Here is a 22,010-nt window from a genome sequence, read left to right as displayed (position 1 = left end):
TTTTGCAACTTTTTCTGCGCAACAATATGCAAGACACTTTCAATGAATGCGTTAGGTTACTGAGCATCATTGTTACAAACCCGATGTCGACAGTGGAAAGTAAAAAGTTTTTCTCTACTCTAAATCGAATAAAGACCTTCTTGAGGAATACGATGAGCCAAGACAGACTAACGGCCCTGGCGATGCTTTCAATTGAAAGTAAAATGGTAGCCTACGTTCGATTCCCGACTTCAACCAGCGAGTTATCGAAATATTTGCTCAAGCAAAGGATCGAAGAATAGACTTCATTTAAAAATGAGAAGGTTAGTATATTCATTATTACTTGACTTGTAGGGGAACAGGTTATAAACGAAATGTGGATCAGCTTATCCTCTGCCATTTAGCTCAGTGAAATAACACTTGACCGGAAATGGAGAGGTCACGGGTTTGTTTCCTTTGACCCCACCTTTCACTGTCTTTTTCCTTGGTGTTAATATCTAACTGGCACCAACTGTAAACGGAATAAGCTGATTTACAAGTCAGTTGTTAGTGTATTTATTCACATGCGCATTATTGTTATATTTTGCAACCGATACCTTAAATATCTACTTGACTGTCCATATTATTTTATAAGTTGTGCCCCGCCGGATAATTTGGCCACGGGCCGCCACTGCACAAAAAACATTCGTATAACCCACTGGCAGGAAAAAGATCATTGTTTCTTCATGTAAACCTAACATAACTCTCCACATGATGATTGTTATTTTTATTTTATGCGATACACTTGTCAGCATGAACAAACAAATCACAGCACTATGACCAGGCTCCTGTGCAGGTAGTCCATCTTAGTTAAAATTACCAGTTTTATAATATGCAGCTCAGTAAGTGTCTATAATTGTAACCATACATTATCTTGATGCACAAGCTGGTTATTTCATATTTCGGTACAAGAAGACAATGCAGGAACTTCATTTAAGAAATCATATCTTAACTCGCCAATGTTAAATTCCCATTGCAACTTAAGATGGGGTTTTGTTAGACTGTCCAGCTTATTTCCAAGGTTATTTTGAAGACTTTTCTGTATGGTCACATCACTCCTTTCATCACGTAGTTCAAGGATCAGGCTAACAGATGGCATTCAGATCTAAAAATGGATATTTCTTGCCCTTCCCATCCTTTTCCTTTGTAGTATAAAGTTTTTCATGCGACTTAAGGTATAGTTTCTTGGAGAGTGTCACAGGTATTGCTACCCCGTAGGGAACTTATAATGCAAGTACCCTAAATCTGGGCCTGGTCACATGCAGTCCTCATCTAAATTTGTCTGGAAACCCATTTCAGGATATCAGACTATCTTTTGAAGGGTGACCCCTGACTGGATTTCTGGGGTACCATCAATTATCACCCTTGTCCACTTTATGGGATCCATTTGATCCATTCTTGCTGTATGACATGCATAACCTCACTTCTGAACCCAGATTTATCTTCCTTGACTCCAGTCTTATGTTGATTTCAATGTTTTGCAAACAATCTTTCAGGCAAAGTCGTAGCAAAATTATTTTCATTTTTCTGAAATATTTGTCCCGAATGAGTAAATTTATAATACCAGTATAAATGGTCCATTATTGGACATTATAAATTTTCCAGCTAACTCATTCCTGGTTGCCAGCGTTTCGTCCTCGTGTGCTTGGTTGGGCTCATAACTTAGTACCTAGCACACTTACCAAGATGCATGGCTAGTGCATGCTGTGGAGGCCACTGCGCAGGCTACTGTATTTCAGATTCCCTATGGGAATCAACATCTCTATCATCTGATGGCCAAGCAGGCATCAATTTTTGGAAATGAGACAAAGTCTCTCATAGTGCATTGGCACTGCTGGTGGCTATAAGTAGCCTACGCAGTGGCCTCCACAGTATGCACTAGCCATGCGTCTTGGTAGATGTGCTAGGTACCACCTGATGAGCCTGACCTAGCACACGAGGGCAAAACGCTGGCAACCAGGAATGAGTTAGCTGGAAAATTTATAATATCCAATAAAGGACCATTTATATTGGTATTAGAGAATACATTAGCAAACCGTTTAAGGAGATATAAGCATTTATGTACTTTATTACATGTGCTTATCACCTGTTGAGTTGAATTTAGGGTCTCAGTCATGATAATTCTCAAGTTAGTCACTGAAGTAGAGTAGGGTATGATTTTATTTTTTAAAATTATTGGGGAGATGTCCTGTTGCTTGACGGAATAAAGGTTTTTACTGGTACCGATAATAATAACTTGAGTCTTATTTGGGTTCATTAATAAACTGCTTTTATTTGCATAGTCACTAAGATGTTGAAGGTCGGAATTTATTTTAGTAATTGCAGTATTAATATCACTCGGTTTTGAATGATAGTAAATCTGTACATCATCCGCGTACACTTGCAAATTGCAGAATTTATGAGCTTTTGATATATCATTAATTAGGATGATAAATAGCAGTGGTACAAGAACTGACCTCTGAGGGACACTGAGGGTCTTACTTTGCCATCCTGAACTCAAATTTCCAACTGTCACACGTTGCTGGTGATTTTCAAGGTAAGATGAAAAGAAATGAAGTGATACACTATTCAAATTTAGCTCTCAAAGTTTCTGCATTAGTAACTGAGGACTGACAGTGTCAAAGGCACTACTGAGATCTAATAATGTCAGTACAGTCATGTCCCATTGGTCCATTGCACATCTGATATCATCTGTCACTCGTAGTAAAGCTGTCGCAGTGCAATGTCTTTTCCTGAAGCCGGATTGAAAGGGATTAATGAGGGAATGCTTGGTAAGGTATTCAGTAACTTGTGTATGAAATAGACATTCAAGCACCTTGGATAAGGGTGGTAGGATGGATACTGGACAATAATCTGAAGGAGAATCTAACTTGGAGCTCTTCAGGATGGGTCTAATTACTGCATCTTTCCAAACATCTGGGAAAACTCCGTTTGTCAGGCAGTAGTTAAATATATGAGTTAGTATTGGCAGAACAGCTCCTAAGATATCCTTAATAAGCGACTAGCTGATGTACCCGTGCTTCGCTACGGGATTCTCAGAAAGACTGACTTGGTGGTTTTCCTAACTTAATACAACATAGGTCATTACAAAAACGTCAGTAGGAATGTAGCGATTGAAAGCAATGTTATCATATAAAATACTCGATCAAATGAAACACCGCAAACTTTCTCACTTTCAACGAACAGTACTACGGTGCCGATCTAAGAGTCCGAAGTTCCAGAGCTGGAATAACCAGGTCGCAGACTGCCGTGAACACTCCTCTGTCATTATTCCGTTAAACATGCACACTACTCATTCCAATCAGTGCCTCCGAGTAGGGATTGAATAGCTCGAATACTATGATGAACCAATGTGTTACGAACCAGATATATCAGAAAATGTATGAACCAGAGGAATGGCATGCTACTTCCCGCCAATATACAGGCAGGCTGTTTCAGTCGGTACGACCAGGCGAGTTGGCCGTGTGGTTAGGGGCGCGCAGCTGTGAGATTGATATATATAGATTTATCTATACGACCACTAATGACATAAGTAACTTATTTGAGAATTACATTTCAGGCCTTCCCCTAAACTACCATTTCACTCAGCGTGAATAAAATAATTTTAGCCTAGATTGTAGTGGATCATCACCCGACGTTACATGACGATTTTCATTAAATTCTCTTCAGCCGTTTCCTCTTGATGCGTGTACATACATACATATAGACGGACAGACAGAAATTACGGGAAAGTAAAAAAATGCATTTCCTTGTTACTGTAGACATGACAGATACAGAAATACCATTCATTTCAAATTCTGAGCAATGTACAGGCAAAACACTTATTTTATATATAGATTACATTTCAGGCCTTCCCCTAAACTACCATTTCACTCAGTGTGAATTACATTATTGATAGCCTAGATTATAGTGACCTATTCCCAGACTTTGCATACCAATTTTCGAGAAGATACGACCACTAATACAATAAATGTTTGACAATTAAATTTTAGGCCTTCCCCTAAACTACCATTTTTCTCAGCGTGTATAGCCTATATTGTAGCGACTTATTTCCAATGTTTGTCTACTGATTTACATTAAGGCACGACCACTAATAACATAAATATTTGAGAATTAAATTTCAGGCCTTCCCCTGAACTATCATTTCACTCAGCGTGATCAAAATAATTTATAGCCTAGATTGTAGCGGTTAATCACCCGACTTTACATTCCGATTTTCATTAAATTCTCTTCAGCCGTTTTCTCGTGATGCGTGTACAGACAGACAGACAGACAGAAATTACGGAAAAGTAAAAAATGCATTTTCTTGCTACTGTGAACATGACCGATACAGAAATACCATTATTTTCAAATTATAAGCAATGTACAGACAAAACTCTTATTTTATATACAGGGTGAAGCGAAATTCGCGCACTCAGGCGTCGCAGCGCGACTGCTCACATGCCAGCAATAAAAAAATGTATCTCACAAAAGTTCGTCCTTCGAGTATATCCGGCAGAAAAAGGGCGTTGAAGAGTGGCAATCTGGCAACACTGTAACCACATGTAGGGTAACTACCTCTGTCAGCACGTATTCTTTGTGCTGTACAGTTGGTGCATTGGTTACAGTTTTGGGTTAGCATTCAGGAGGTCGAGGGGTCGATCCTGGGTTGAAGCGTATTTTTTTTATTTCATAAATGTAGTCCAGGTGGTATGGTATCTGGCAACTTAATCGTCAACAGCCATTGCAGCGGGTCCTCTAGAAACCCTTTGCACTTACATACTACGATCCTACAAATGGACGAACAATCGTTTCCCTTGGTCAGCTTTGAAAGACGTCCTTTCCACGTCGTGGGCGTGAATTTATTCGCACAAATGCATATACTAAATGCGAAACCTGTTTTCTTTCTACCGTCCTCCAACGATCTCATAGATTAGTAGCAACTGTTATTCTTGCCTCGTTCAAGTCCATTGTATTTCGTAAGGGCTTACGTTACCAGTAGGCCTAGCAAGGTATTTGTTGTGTTCAGCGCTACAAAATGTTGTAAATGTAGGATACATGAGACCTAAGGTACGGTGTCTTACTGTATTACAGTATGTAATGTCCGATGGAAATTAGTAAACAAAAAATTGCGCCTTAACCCAGGATCGAACCCTCTACCACCTGCATGCCAACCCAAAACCCTATCCAATGCACCAACTGCTTAGCACGGATATATGATGCTGACAGAGGTACTTACCGTACATGTGGTTACAGTGTTGCCAGATTGCCACTATTCAACGTCCTTTCTCTGCCTGATATACTCGCAGGACGAACTTTTGTGAAAGACATTTTTTATTGCTGGCATGTAGGGAGTCGCACTGCGACGCCCGAGTGCGCGAATTTCGCTTCACTCTGTATATAGATTACATTTCAGGCCTTCCCCTAAACTACCATTTCACTCAATGTGAATAACATTATTGATAGCCTAGATTATAGCGACCTATTCCCCGACTTCGCACACCAATTTTCGTGAAGATACGACCACTAATACAATAAATATTTGACAATTAAATTTTAGGCCTACCCCTAAACTACCATGTTTCTCAGTGTGTATAGCCTATATTGTAGCGACTTATTTCACATGTTTGTCTACCGATTTTCATTAAGACACGACCACTAATAACATAAATATTTGAGAATTAAATTTCAGGCTTCCCCTAAACTACCATTTCACTCAGCGTGATTAAAATAATTTATAACCTAGATTGTAGCGGTTCATCACCCGACTTTACATTCCGATTTTCATTAAATTCTCTTCAACCGTTTTCTCGTGATGCGTGTACATACAGACAGACAGACAGACAGACAGACAGACAGACAGACAGACAGACAGACAGACAGACAGACAGACAGACAGACAGACAGACAGACAGACAGACAGACAGACAGACAGAAATTACGGAAATGTAAAAAATGCATTTTCTTGTTATTGTGAACATGACCGATACAAAAATAGCATTCTTTTCAAATTCTGAGCAATGTACAGACAAAACTCTTATTTTATATATATAGATATAGGAATGTCATCATTACCCGTATAACACCTTTAACTTCATTCGAGCTGACATTTCTAAAAGAGAATTGTTCATACACAGACTGCTGTTGTAACAAGGGTAGTGAATTTTTAGGGAAGGAGGTAGAGGCTATTCTTGGCCGTGCAAAATGATAATTTAAAACCTCTAGCGATATGCTTGGTAATGTTGCTCTATAGCTTTACCTATACCTAATGTGCGTAATTTACTCCATTTTTGTCTTGGGCTGTTATTGTTCATCAGTTCCTGAAAGTATTTATATTTAGAATTGCTAATTAACTGTTTGGTTCTGTTTCTAAGAATCTTGTATCACTCGAAATCATCTGTGTCATGCATCTGTCTGTATTGTCTGTACAGTTTGTCATGGCTGGCCATAGCAGATCTTATCTCGGCCTTTAGCCACGCAGAAGAATGGCGGGTGATCCTTACCTGTTTCTTTGGTGTGTGCTTGTCAAATATTTCCAGTACCAGTGGTGGCATATGATTATCTAAATCTCGACCAGTAGCCACAACTTGCAAGTAAATGGACAAGTGCTTGTATCTTTAGGCTTTACACCCTTGGAGTGATGCCTTCTGTGTGCTGGGGCTCTAGAGTTACCAGACTCTCACTGTGACATATTTTGATTACTAGAATGTTTATCTCAAGGAGCTAGTTATGAGTGAAAATTACATTTTGTGAAAAAGTAATGATTACATCTAACATGGTGTGGCTAATGGATAGAATTAGAGCTGAAGGAGATGTTGGTCTTAAATACAGTGCTAAAAAACAAAAAATTATGGTCATCAGTTGAAACAGTGACACTCACATCTGTCTGAATATCTATGGCAAAAAAATTGAGCAGGTTCAGATGTTGGATCACCGATGAACTAAATCCAGACAGAGATCAGAATGAGAAATTAACTGCCTCATGCAAGCTTCCTGATGATGAGAAGTCTACTCTGTGACAAAAGGCTTTCTTTGGTGATAAGACATAAATTTGTGAAGTGCTATGTATACTCACTACTTCTACATGATGACGACAATCAGACACTGAAGAGCAATGTGTTGTGCAAAGCATTTGAAATGTCGACTTTTATAAGAATGCTTTGCATTTCATGAGTTGATCATAACACCAATGGAGAAGTTCTCAACATAGTCAAGAAACATCAGATCACACATCTTGGGAAATGACAATACAACCTTCTAAAGCTAATTTTTGAAGGCAGAATTTGTTTCCCATCTTCACCAGGCAAATGCTGGGGCTGTCATGGACATGGTCACTTCCTTCCCATTCCTAGACATTTCATATCTCATCATCACCATAAGACCTCTGTTGGTGTGATATAAAATAAACAGAAAAAAATCCTCACTTGATTTCTTGATGGCCATGGAAAAGTAAAATTTTAAAATATTACTTTAATGATGGTTGTCATTGCACTTTGGAGTCTATCCAGCACAACATTTACATATTCTGACATCAAAGCATTCTCTTCATTAAAGCTTTTAAAAATAAAACTGAAGCTTTAACTGTTCTTCAGTAATTTATAAATCAGTACATCACAAAAAACACATATTCAAAACAAGCAGCATATGTATGTAAATTAAAACAATTACAGTAATCACCACTTGCTATTAGGACAGCCTGTATTCCCCTTTATATTGGATTCTTTAGCGTACAGAGTATGATAAAGAAGCAAGTATACCCAAGTCCTATCTCAGTAGGTAATGGAATGAACTAAGAAAGGAATTTTAGCACATTTAAGTTAATAATTGATGGTACTAGTAATAGATATACAGTAGAAGCTGTTTCATCTAGCCAGTTGATCATCCAGAAATTGTTATTATCCAGAAAATCATTCAAATGTTTCATTCTGGTTCACTGTCCCATCAACCGGCAACAAGAGTTTGAAAAATCTTGTGCATGCACCTGTCAGATGGTGCAGCACAACTAAGTTTGTGCTCAGTGTGTTCTGCGTTATTTCATTTTCCTAACACTACTACATTATCATGGAAGGGGAAAGAAAGAAAATTAGAAGTGTGGGGTAAAAAAATAAAAGAAAATTTTTATGTATGTCACAGACATAAGTGTGACGAAAACTGTAATAAGCTGACACTGAAAGGATGTTAAGAGGGAGTGACAAAGCCAGGAAGAATGGGAGCTGAAGACCCCACTTTGACAGAGAACATTGCATCATCCCATGGAGATGTGTGAAAGTTGTTTGAATTTGTTATACCAGTACATTTTAAAATTAATACAGTTGTGTTTTGGGGTTTATTTTTAGAAAAGATAAATGTGTATATATTGTGATTATGTTGATTGAAAGAGTGAAATTATGCATGATTCGCTTGTGCTTGTGGTTGTGGTTTAAAGGGGCCTAACATCTAGGTCATCAGCCCTCACATGATTTTTTTGGCTTCTAATAATGTTTACAAAGTTGTTTGTCAATACCCCACTGATCACATACTGTATATTATTAAAGTGATGAAGAAACTGTGTATAAATTGCGATAATAGGTAATCTCTGAAAGTGCCAGATAAAACATCCTTTACATATATATTTTTGGTTGAATACCATTGTATTAGAATCCATAATCGGCAATATTGATTTTCTCAGAAGACAGATGTTATACTGGCCAGTGAGTGAATACTTATGATATTTCTGTTGTAATACAAATGGCTGCAGAGCAATAGCTTATTGAGCCAGCCAATCTTTGACAAGTGCTGCTATCTTTTCATGAGCTTTCTTCAGCTGTGGTGGTTCATCGCTCTCTATTCCATACATGTCTCCACAATGGGAGAAACCTGAAAAAAAAAAAGACAACAATAACATGTTACAGAACTATTACACATCACTAATACATATTAAATGAGGGTTGCTTCATAAGTTGTGAAAAAGGAAATCTACCATATGTATTTGAAGGTCACTAGAGTGCAATGGTATGAGTCAGTGGCACTCTCTGAAATCTGAAATGGTGTGAGACAAGGATGCATTCTTTTCCCTCTCCCATTCAGTGCCTACAGTGAGTAGATCATGAGAGAAGTATTTGAAGCTCAGAATGCTGGCACTGTACCTGGAGACAGACAAGTCATCTTTGATATGCAGATGGCATCTTGGTAATTAAAAGATTTTTTTTTTTTCTATTTGCTTTACGTCGCACCGACACAGATAGGTCTTATGGCGACGACAGGACAGGAAAGGGCTACGAGTGGGAAGGAAGCGGCCGTGGCCTTAATTAAGGTACAGCCCCAGCATTTGCCTGGTGTGAAAATGGGAAACCACGGAAAACCATTTTTAGGGCTGCCGACAGTGGGGTTTGAACCTACTATCTCCCGAATACTGGATACTGGCCGCACTTAAGCGACTGCAGCTAACGAGCTCGGTATTAAAAGAATTCTTCCCACAAGATCATCCTTCTTATCAATTATAACTGCATGTATTCTTCAACTTTCCCCATTCACTAACAGCATATCCACCAATTTGGCATTACTATAACACCCCTGCTCCATTCAGTAACAAGCAACATGCAACAGTAACGTTTACTAATGTCAACTGTGAACAAAGTCGTAATGTCAATAAATACCCCTCCTGTCATGAACAATACTTTTACCCGCATTTAGTGAGTTGTAGAAAGACTTGTTCATTTCTAATATGAATCTGCACATTTGTGTTTAGTATGAGCATACCTTCTGCTGTAGAGGTAAAGCAGAGGAGGCCAACACATCGGGAGTTTAGACTGAAACTATATTTCTGAAGCACCAGTTACTTTGGGCCACCCACTTACTTAGCTATATATATATGAAGCATGCGGTATGTACGTAGAAGTATGTATATTTTACCTAAACTATTTTCTCTGTTGAGCTTAGTCATTAGTCCATTTTTCAAGACAGTTTATAGAAGTAGGATCTAATTACCATCAATAATGACAGCCTGAGCACTAGGGGAGAGATCTTGAAGAACTCCTAGCACATGCCATGGATCTGCTCCTCCATTCACAAAGACAACATTGGTAACTTCAGGATGTTGTCCTCCATACAATATGTTGGTTCTCTCCACTGACATGTCCACTAGATTTTTGTTGAACCTAAAAAATAAACAATAGTTTTAGGAAATGAAAAATGAAGCAAAATATTTATATTTCAAGATGTTGTAATGGATTGTGGTATAAATCAAATGTATTCATGTTGGAACTCGAATTTCAATGTGTAATGATATTTAGTCGTTTCACTTCCTTGACGTAAACTTTGTTCTCTACTTGTAAACATTGAGGTCTATTCCACATCTTGTAATGTAATCAAATACACATGCCATACTTACTAGCTGTTGTATCTATCGTTGACAGGGCAGTCTCTAGCACGTGGATGAATATGGTACACTTTTATCAACCATTTATTGAGCATTCTACAAAGAACTGGGATTTTCAAATATCTGGATATTGATTTAATATCTTCAGGCTTTGAAGTTTTGTTTCTATTTGTTTTTAACACCTGTCTCCAAACTCAAAATCAGGATATGGATTCAGGTGGTGCATAATACATTTTGACAAAATGAAAACCCGAAAACTCACATTTCTTCCTACCAACCTGAGGTTACAGTCTTATTATGACCGTCTCTGTAGTGTAATGGTGAGCATTATTAGCTGCTGTCTTTAGAGTTCTGGTTCGATTTCTGGTACTGTCAGAGATTTAAGAATGATAGGAGAGCTGGTCTGTCATTACAAAAGTAAATGCAGGTCATCTGAAAAGAGCTGCACCACCTCGAAGAAAATGGAATATGAGGTTTTTTTTTGTTCTGTCATTCTAAGTCTGATTACTATGATAATTCAAAGCTCAGGGAGTAAATCCAGTCAGCAATATGAATATTTACTCTTTCTGTGTGATCCCTGTCTGACAGAACTTCCCTGGTTCTCTCTCCGAGCGCCTTTCCAACCCACATCGCTTGCAAATTTCCTCGTTTCTTATTTTGACTTTCCTTGTCCCCTAAAGACAAGAGAGGAGGAACTTCATTTCTAAGGAATGAAGTGTACCATTTTCTGTTCCTGTCAAGGTAGCTGCTTCAAGTCCATACGCTTTATACTGTGTGACTTCCGAGGATTGGTGAAAAGTTCCATACCAGAGAAGGTGACGTACAAAGCGGTAGAATTTATTCATAGAAAATGCGCACAATGTGCAAAAATTTACATGGAAGAACAGAATTTCGTTGAAGATTCTGTTCTAAGTACATAGTACATAGCATGATACCTGTCGCATTGGAGGTTACATCTTTCACACACACGTTTGTCCGGGTTTGTGAAATCGTTTGTTCATACATATCTTGTAGTGGAACCCATGAGTAGCAAACCTTGTTATAATATGTTTGAGGTTAAAGTTAGCTTGCTTCCAATCATTGGTTGTCATAGCATCAGTGGAATAAAACTCGCTCCATATTTCAGATCTTTTTCGTTGTCTGTCTTTAATTAATTTCTCATAGTTCACGGTAGAAGGCAAACCGTGACTTATCCTTAAATCTTCTATGAAGAATGTTTCTCTAGTAAGTTTGTATGAGAGTCTTGAAAGGGTATATTTTGATAGGCCTAAAACAGCTTTCAAAAACTGAGCTTTCACTTTTTCCACTGTAGCAAGATCATGGAGGGATAATTTAGGCCATATGATTTCGATGCCATATGTTAGGCTGGGTACAATTTTGGCATAAAAAAGCTTCATGACAGTTTCTAGTAAGAGCTGTTGTAAGTTTTGTATATCATGAATATCTTTTATTGCTGTTGTTGATCTGTCTTTTATATGGATTCTGAAGGATTTGATTGTTGTTTGAAGAGTAATGCCTAAGTATTTAAATGTGTTGACTATTTCTAGTAGATTGTTCTTATGAAATATTTTATCGTTTGCTGCTAAATTTCCCCCATTTCTGAAGATCATTTGTACTGGGTAGTTGATTTTGAATTTATTATCATCTGCCCAGGCAGCTATGCTGTCCAATCATTTTTGAAGATCTTCTTTGTTGTTTGAGGCCAGCACCATGTCGTCTGCATACCTATACAGTGATAAGTTTGATATGTCCTTAATTGATTTGACAATGTCAGAGGTTGCGATGTTAAACATCAGTGGGCTGATGGGATCTCCTTATAAGACTCTATTTGTTTGAATAATCTCAGACGAACTTGATTTGGAGTCATTAATAATTACATAGTTGAATGCTAGAATATTTCTTAATAATTCCCAAGAATTTTTTCAAGTTTCTGAAATAGTAGTTGTCTATCTAGTAGATCAAAAGCTTTTGTATAATCAATAAATACACAGTAGAGCTTCCCTTTTGGATGTCTCAAGGATTCTTCTATATAATCTATCAGGTTTTTTATTGCATGTAGTGTGCTTCTGCCTTTACGGAAAACCAAATTGCTCCTCTGGCAAATTGTTGTTTAGTTCTTCAATTAGTTTATTTGTCAGTAACTTGGTAAGTATTTTTAATATATTATTTTCCAGTGCAACACCTCTGTATGAATTTGGATTTCTGAATCACCTTTGCCTTTGTATAATACTTTGATTGTCGATTTCCTCCAACTATTGGGGATGTTTCCAAGTTCAATGCATTTATTTAATAATTTTGTCCGAATGTCCAAGAATAGATCTGCCGTTAGTTTTATATGTTCGTTAAATATGTGGTCAGGACCTGCAGAGTTTTTGCTTTTGACTGATTTAATAACTTTTCCACTTCAGCACTGGTAAAAACTTGTGAATTAATGTTTTCACTATCATTAGAATCAAAATTGAAGGCCAAATGGACACCAGAAATGTTTAGAATTTTGGAGAAGTAGAATTCCCAAGTCTGCATGTCTATGTTATTAACATGTGATTTTTTTTTTCTCAGTGCTATAAATGGATCTCTTTTTGCTTCCTCTGCAAGTTCTCTAGCTTTAGTTTCTATATGGTTTAACTTTTTCTTTTGTATGAGGTCTTTATATTTCCTCCTAGCCAAAGAGTATTTTAAGAGATCTTCTTGTCGATTAGTTTCTCTTGCGATCCTTAAGAAATGTGAAGTTCGTTGTCTTTCTTGAAAGCATTTTGAATCAAACCATATTTTGGATTTCCTCTCTTTATATGGAATAACTGCATCTAGAATGATGTTTTCCGGTGTCTTAGCCGCTGCGTCTAGTTCATTATTTCTCAAGTGATGTTCGATAGTACTCACTTGATCCAAGGCTGCAATGAGCTTCGTTTCATCTAGTTTTCTTGTGCCAGAGTGATGTGGCTGGGTAGTTTCTTTTGCAGAAGATAAGATTTCCACTTTTATTGATGGCAGTGTTTTCTGAACGGGATAATTGATTTGAAAGTGCTTAAGTTGTAATCTAAGATTTTCATCCATTGCCCTCTGTAAAATGTAAGGTCTATTGTACTGCATCCGTTTGATGCGAAATAGGTTTTATCTTCTGGCTTATTGATTAGCTTGAAACCTTCTTCATCCATTGTCTGCAAAGGAATCTCTTTTCTCTGATTCTGAATATCTATTCTGCAGGTGAAATCACCAGCTATTATTATATTTCCTGATTTTTCAATTTTTGTTGTTATTTCCATTATAGTTTCTTTAACGTCTTCTCTGCCTGCTGTCATTTTTTGATGGATACAGTACTTTTGCATCCATCTCTTGACACTGGCCAGAGTAAAGTGTAGCTTCCACCGAAGTCCCAGTCAACATCATGGCTGTGACAATATGGAAACTGCTGGGATATGGGTAGTGCTGAGTAATGACATTCTGCTTCTGAGTGTTATGAAAGGTGCTGCTCACAGGGTCAGTCATGCTGCAATAGTACTTTCTGACCCAGTGAGGAAAGCGATGGCAAACTACCTCACTCCTCATCTTGCTTAGTACGCCTCATTTTGGTGCTGCCATTGGTTTTTGGGGTTTCCTTATAACCCCACAACCTTTGGTGGTGCTATTTGAGGATCCAACCAGCCTCTGGGTTGTTGACCTAACAGACAGACAACGTCTTCTATGGGAGTATCGGGTGGCAAATATAGGCTTGCTATTGTAATCAGATCCGAACATATTATTATAATATTTTCATCATTGAATACTTTTTGAATTTTTCCGAAACGTGGTTTGTAATAGGAGGAGACACCACCTGACGGTCTGCATAATTCTCTTTGCTTTGCAAGTGCATGAGATGCATAGAATCCTTGAAGTCCCATGTCATCTGTTAAGAAGGTTTCCGTAAAAATTAGTATATCTTGTCTTATTAATGAGTCGTCAGGTATCAATTTGAGGAGATTTTTTATACCTTCGACATTCCACAAAAGTAGATTAAAACTCAAAGCGTGCCCCTGTTGAGCATCAAAATCGATTCCGCCTTACAAGGACACCTCTGGGCCAGAATTCCGCCTTTTCCACTTTTTCAAGATCTGTAAATAATATTCCAAGGTCTTATGGTAACCTTTCGTTTGCAATTCTTCACATTCAATTACAGTGGTAATTCCTTGTTTGTGCAAATGTCATTCTATTTTCTCTTTAGTGGTATCATGATGTACCTTGCCGACATAGAGCCAAGCATGTTTAGCTCCAGCCTGAAGTTCCCCTACGGTTGATTGCATTGTGCCTATTGTTGCCTTGGGGTATCGCGGGATCTCATTTCTTCTCAATGCTTCTGTATAGTTTCTTCCTTCTCCCGTTTTTATGTTTAAATCTTGATGAGCAGATGTAGCAGTATCTTGTTTAGAGTTCTGAAGGACATGATTTTGTGTGGCGTTAGTTATTTGTTGGATAGGAATTGTAGGTGCTGGCCTTTTAGACCTTCATTTATAACCATTGATTTTTGTTTTTGATTTAGAAGTTTTTCAACAGTCTTTTCAATTATTGTAGTCATGTCTGCAGAAAGAAAGGACAATATATTTTCTATTTTTTCATTCTTTTGATTGAGCAAATGATTTTTCTCTTTAAAATCTAAAAGTTCTGGTTTGCAGATGTCACAAAGCCAAGTGAGTTTACACTTTGCTCTTTTCATAATTTCAAATTCTCCGTTTGTGAGTTTCGCACAATCTTTGTGATACCATTTGTTACAAGGGCTTTCACACTGAATAGCATTACATTGAGATTCAAATATTTTATTGCATGCACCACAATTTGATTCGTTTTTGTTTGTTAAGATTGGTTCGTTGTCCGAATTGGCCGGCATGATGCTTGGAATTTAAAGATAAGAAAGATGTATGAACTATTTATTCTTAGGTTGTTAGATATTGAAATGCACTACCCTACCCAAATCAGTCGATGTGTATATTCTAGTTAAGCTGTTATTCTGCATTGTTTAATTTCTATATGTCAGCAGGAGCCAATGAGATAAGTATTCATTGGAAGAAAATTGAGCTGTTATTCGCTAGTAAAAAATTTCCCTGAGCAAAATTCACCTTCACAATTCACTCCTTTCTTGCTATGCACTATGGACAACACAATCTGTTGAGAAGGGACACTTTTTGGATATATATCATTCACTGTATGGATTATGTGAAACCTCAGACACTATTTAATCATTGCGAATGTACCACCTAGAATTGATTTAATGGAGAGGAACCAACAAGTGAAAATCAAGCCATATAAATAAGGAACATCACAAGGAACACATAATACGTTAAAACACAATGACAGGCTATTACAACTGTATTCATCTTTATCCTCTTTTTGTGTATTTAATTTTCATGAATTTATGTGGCTTTGTTCTTATCCTACACTTTTCACACCAAGACTGACATCCTTGTCTCTTCCTCTTCCTCCCTCTTCCTACACTGACCTGTCATTATGTTCGTCCCATTATGTGTTCCAATCACTCTACAGGGTGTGTTACAACGTTTTTGCTGGCAGGTGTTCAACTGTATTACTTAAATTTTCATGGTTTACTGTAATTTCTACTATTTCTGTTACATAATTGTATAATTTTATTGTTATTGTTAAGTGTAAGAGAAGGGCTTGAGCTTAAATTCACCACAAATAAAGATGAATTATTTACTTAATAACTTAATATTGTTGTTAGGAGATGGGTGCTTTGCCTCTTCTGCCTCCACTCATCACCCTTAGATGGCATCACTGGTACAATTTAAAAACCCACCAAATATGGGTACACAACAGTTAGCTAAATTATTTTTTAAAAAAAGTGAGTTTACACTTTGCTCTTTTCATAATTTCAAATTCTCCGTTTGTGAGTTTCGCACAATCTTTGTGATACCATTTGTTACAAGGGCCTTCACACTGAATAGCATTACATTGAGATTCAAATATTTTATTGCATGCACCACAATTTGATTCGTTTTTGTTTGTTAAGATTGGTTCGTTGTCCGAATTGGCCGGCATGACGCTTGGAATTTAAAGATAAGAAAGATGTATGAACTATTTATTCTTAGGTTGTTAGATATTGAAATGCACTACCCTACCCAAATCAGTTGATGTGTATATTCTAGTTAAGCTGTTATTCTGTTATTGTTAAGTGTAAGAGAAGGGCTTGAGCTTAAATTCACCACAAATAAAGATGAATTATTTACTTAATAACTTAATATTGTTGTTAGGAGATGGGTGCTTTGCCTCTTCTGCCTCCACTCATCACCCTTAGATGGCATCACTGGTACAATTTAAAAACCCACCAAATATGGGTACACAACAGTTAGCTAAATTATTTAAAAAAAAAAAAAAAAATCAAAATTACTTACTCTTCGCCGTACAGCACAGTGCATTGGTCAATGTAAAATTGTAATGGAAACCCATCACTGAATGGCTGGTTCGGTGAGTCAGTTGTTTGGTAATAGCCATATTCTGTGCAAGTCTGGTACATCCAGGCTCGAACTATTGGAAATGAGAAAAGCAAAGCTATGAGTTTGACCATAATTTATCGTACATCTAGAAGAGGAAAATTGTAACAAGGAAATAATAGGAACGTTCACTGCTGACTAAATGTGTTTTAACATTCAATGTGTTAGAAATTAAGTTAGCTTTGTAATTAACTGTTTTCTTCTTCTACCTCTTTTTGCATGCTCTGTCTGTGTCGCAGGTGTGAATGATGTTGCACATAGGGACTGACCCTGTTTCATGGCTGGATTTCCTATTGTGTGTTTCTGTAGTTGTTGGTAATTTTGAGTGTTGTGTGTATTGAGACAATCTCAAATGCCCAGTTGCTGAGCCAGAAGTATTAACCAGATGTGGATAAAATCTACAATGAAACAGGGAATTGAATCCTGGACCCTGTGAACTGAAGGATGGATTGCTGGCCATTTAGTCAATGAGCAATATGACCCAAGATTATCTGAACAGCTTTTATAAACATCACTCAATGTCCAGCCAGCACAATTCCTATCCTTGCCGCTAGATAGGGGCTTCATTCATTCCATTCCTGACTCAGTTGAATGACTGGAAACAGGCCGTGGATTTTCATTTTCATTCAATGTCCAGTGCTTAACTTCACTCCTGTGTATACAAAACAACTTAATTGATTTTCAGTTCTGCATTGTTTATGACTGTACAGTATTTTGGAAAAATAAATAATTTTTTTTTTTTTTTTTTGCTAGGGGCTTTACGTCGCACCGACACAGATAGGTCTTATGGCGACGATGGGATAGGAAAGGCCTAGGAGTTGGAAGGAAGCGGCCGTGGCCTTAATTAAGGTACAGCCCCAGCATTTGCCTGGTGTGAAAATGGGAAACCACGGAAAACCATCTTCAGGGCTGCCGATAGTGGGATTCGAACCTACTATCTCCCAGATGCAAGCTCACAGCCGCGCGCCTCTACGCGCACGGCCAACTCGCCCAGTAATAAATAAAATAAAATGTCCATTAAGTCATTCCTGACATTCCCAGACTTGCCCTGACAAGTGGGTTCATCCTAGAGTATATGTTTCTGTTTGTAAGTTGTTGTATTTTGACCCCTCTATGGGCTACTTTTGTTTCTGTACACCTTTCAAATCACCTTGTATATGATACACTGCAAAGATAATGTTATTTGCTTTACGTCCCGCGACACACTGCAAAGATAAAGGGCAAACTCAACATGGGAAGAAAATAGTGCTTATTTAATTAAAAAAAATACATTTAAGGCACTGAGAACAGTAATGCAAGTCAATTTTATTCAATTCACACTTCTTCCCTTTTGATAATAAGCACTGAAGAACATCAAGCAAGGATGTGGTCGTGAGTACAAATGGCAAACTCAACAGCAGCCTTCTCTTTTTAATTTTAATTGCTGTTGTTATTTGTTTTATCTTGCTGTATACTACTTTGTTGGACCATAACTGAACCTGCCCATCAACCCATCTATTGCCCAAGATCTTTCATAGTAGCCTGCATTCTCTTTTAAGAAACTGGTTGACTTGTCCATTTCGATTCATGTATAGAGTCTCTGCAGCGTACAAATAGTAAAATCAAACCCCACGGCAAAACAGCCACAAAGGGCCATGGTCTACCAAGGTACCGCTGCTCAGTCCCAAGGCCTACAGATTACAAGGCATTGTGGGTCGGCCCAACAAATCCTCTCGGCCATTCTTTCTGGCTTTCTAGACTGGGGCCATTATCTCACTGTCAGATAGCTCCTCATTTGTAATCAAGTAGGCTGAGTGGACCTTGAACTAGCCCTTGGAACCAGGTAAAGTTCTCTGACCTAGCACCGAACCCAGTGTTTCTGGGTAAAAGGCAAATATGCTACTCCTACACTACAGGGCAGGGTCCTTGTTAATAGTAGTTTAATAAATTTAGTATATGGTAAAACATACTACTTCTCTGACTAGTAGTTTAAATTTTAAGTCTTTGATAACCCATCACAGTATAGATTAGTACCATACATAACATTTGTAAGTCCATTTATTGTTGAGTTCACCCACATAAAATAATTTTAAATTCATTTTTCCACAGAACATGAATTTGTTGAATATGCCCTTTGTAATCACAATAACTCATATTTTACTGTATTTCAAGACTTAAGAAAAAACTGGCAACAAATTACTTACGAAGTGAATATCCATCCCAGCTAACATTACCATAGAATTCTTTTATATCGTTGAAGCTTATATTGAGACACTCATTGGTATTTATAACGTTCACTCTCACATAACGCTCCAGTGGTGTGGCCCCTCTCTCAGGATCTGTCACTTCCTTACAGAGAGCACCTATGTCATCTCTTTCATATGAATTATATTGTACAGTGCTGGCAAACATTCCTGCATATGAACTCTGTAGGTAGTAGACGTCATTCTTAATGTTTGTATCTATGGGTTTGCAGAGGCTGAAATCAGAGTAAATAATAATAGAATAATTTTATTGTCCTTAACATAAACCATAAGTTAAGAAATAGGCAATAGGATACATGCTACATCAAAATTCTACCACTCTGTTTGTCAACTACTTTAGGATGTCACATTTCCCCAAACTTCCGTGATCACACTGTTCAAAACATATCACGTACCAATTCTAACTTACGGATTGGAAACAGGAAGTTTAACTAGACCTGTGCAAAGTCACATACAGACCACTGAAACAAAGTTCCTCCATTCTTGTCTCCAAAAGACAAGGAGAGTTAAAATAAGGAATTAGAATATCCAACAACAACTTGAACTGGACAGGAGTCTGTTGGAAACCTTAGAATTAAGCAGGTAACAGTGATATGGACATATGAGAAGGATAGCTCCAAATAGGATGCCAAGAGCATATTATTGTTATTGTTATTATTATTGTTAATAAGAGGACCAGAGGGAGGCATCATGATGGTTGGGAAACACAAATTTTTGAAGACGTTACAAAATGTGATGTAAATCGACAGCAAAAAGTAGAACAACTGCAGTGGATGGACAAAAACTGGAGGAGGCTCATTAAACACAGTCCTTAGCTTGCTGGAGTGAAGAACTGATGATGATGATGATGAAATAACATACAGCTGTAACTGTCAAGTCGATTACATAGCAAAATAACTGAATAACTAAAGCCCAGGCTTTTGGCACACAATCTAGTAATTGGAAATTATGAGTGAGATAAAACCTTCCATTGTACAAGAAGTAGCACTAACAACCAGATTTTGTGAGTGGTGGATTCACAAAACATGCTAATAAAGCAATTACAGTACATCCTGTTTCATGCCCTTTTTTCGCTTGCAAAGTACTGTAAAATTTCGTGTTTTACATGAAATTTGCATCTTAATATGAAATTCTAATCTTTTCAACTATATTTTTGCTTTTTCTGCAGAAGTTCTTAATTTTGCATAACATTTGGTGAAAAACACTCAAATCATAAAAAGCTTTTGTTGTGAACTGAAGGCCAAGCTGGTTCAGTTTAGCCAGAATGACAAAGCATGTAATTGTACCACTCCCAGTGTACCGCGTGATGTAGAAAGCGTGCTTAATCTTTTCGAACGTGGATGGTAATTATAAAAAATATGTATAATGAAATTATAATATTGTATGTTCACAGATTTTTTATAAAATTTAATTTAATGAAGAAATGCATGTAATACCTTGTATTTTATGTTCTAAATGCAGCTTTAATTTTATAGATTTTAGCCTAATACACTTGTTTCTTTATACAACAGGTAAGTAATAACTGTAAGTAACTGTAACTATAGACTATTGTTGAAAAGTACAGTATGATAGCCTTAAAGTTTACTTGATAATTTAGATCTGTTGTGTTTGTAGAAATACACAATATATTACACCATGAGAGATGTAAAGCTTATATTTTTATGCAAAATAATGCCATGTTTTTCAATATGAAATAATACCAAAATTAATCCCATTTTTATACTCAAATTTAAAATTTAAGGTTTTTATTCATCAACCTAGATAAATTCATAAAATACATAGCTCCTACTCTTATATGCAATATTGTGGAACATAAAATGAATAACATTCTTTGAAAACAATTGTAGCAAATTGAGTAACAGCCCACCTGGTGGTCATGATGGTTAAGTCTAAATGGTCTGACACCACGGTTAGCTGGTTCGAATCCTGTTGGTTGAAAAAATTTTCACCATCAGGTTGTTGGGTGACAGGTTAGCAGGTGGTAGTGGTACACAAAATCACTAGATTGCGTGCCAGAAACCTGGATTAAATTCCAAACCTCTCTGTAGTGTTCATATGGAGTTAGGGCATACACACTGTTGGTGGTGATTCATCCATCAGATGGGGACATTAAGCCTTGAGCAGACCCCTTGGTGCTATTCGACAGGAGTAGGCTATGTGCCGGCACCAGTTTTCACCCTCTCCCTTCCTACTATCATATATCACATCACTCATTTCATCTCATTAACCCCTCTGATGAAGTTGACGTCAGGAAGGGCATCAGGTCATTAAAACCCGCCACGACAGATTCATCTCACCTCATACCTGACCCCCTAGAGAAACAGGACAAGGACTGAACAAACAAACAGAGCAACAATTATATGTGACCATTTCACCACCTTATGATGGAGCAAAGTCTCTGAAACACATAATGGAGTAAATAAGTTAATAAAAACTGTGATTAGTAACAGGTTTTATTATTTCATAAATAATTGTTTACTCTATGCCAAGGTATAGTCTACAAATTATTGAATTGTTCTGAAGCTATTAAATGTATGGCCACCTTTACTGTTTGTACTGTAATAGTGAAGAGTGACATCATGAGGGGCAACACAAGGAACGTGTGGTGGTACAAAAATGGACATGAAACTGTTGATGAAATGTTTGTGTTTTGAGAATAGGATGGGAGAGAAGTCGAAGAACAGCCTGATGCAGTCAATGAGAAGGTGGAAGATTAGAGAGTTAGAAACAGCGTGGAGAAAAACAAGATAAATGTGATGGCCAGAGGAGAGGGGGATGAGAGATGATCATTAGAAATTAAAGATATTAATAATATGCAGAGCTTTTAGTAATGAGAAAGTGAAATAAAAAGAGAATTCAAGATTAAATATGGTATAAAATGAAAGAGACAACGGGTATCTTTGGTCGTAGGGTTTGCAACTCCTATGGAACAAAGAT

The 22,010-nt window shown here is 37.3% G+C and overlaps 1 protein-coding gene across 1 annotated transcript in view; it reads right to left on the bottom strand.

Moving 5' to 3' along the window:
- Positions 1-7,449: 7,449 nt before the first annotated feature.
- The window catches only part of LOC136883580 (putative serine protease K12H4.7), a 35,938-nt gene continuing 21,377 nt past the window's right edge, over positions 7,450-22,010 (bottom strand). The window contains exons 5-8 of the mRNA XM_068229650.1: positions 19,014-19,288; positions 16,732-16,864; positions 9,964-10,133; positions 7,450-8,853 (exon numbers count right to left, since the gene is read on the bottom strand). Coding sequence (XP_068085751.1) covers positions 8,744-8,853; positions 9,964-10,133; positions 16,732-16,864; positions 19,014-19,288 — 688 coding nt within the window. The 3' untranslated portion in view covers positions 7,450-8,743. The remainder of the gene's footprint in view (positions 8,854-9,963; positions 10,134-16,731; positions 16,865-19,013; positions 19,289-22,010) is intronic.

This window comes from Anabrus simplex, chromosome 11 (assembly GCF_040414725.1).
Source record: "Anabrus simplex isolate iqAnaSimp1 chromosome 11, ASM4041472v1, whole genome shotgun sequence".
Taxonomy (NCBI): Eukaryota; Metazoa; Arthropoda; class Insecta; order Orthoptera; family Tettigoniidae; genus Anabrus; species Anabrus simplex.
Note: the sequence above shows the minus strand (reverse complement) of the source record. Positions and strands in the feature narration are given on the sequence as shown.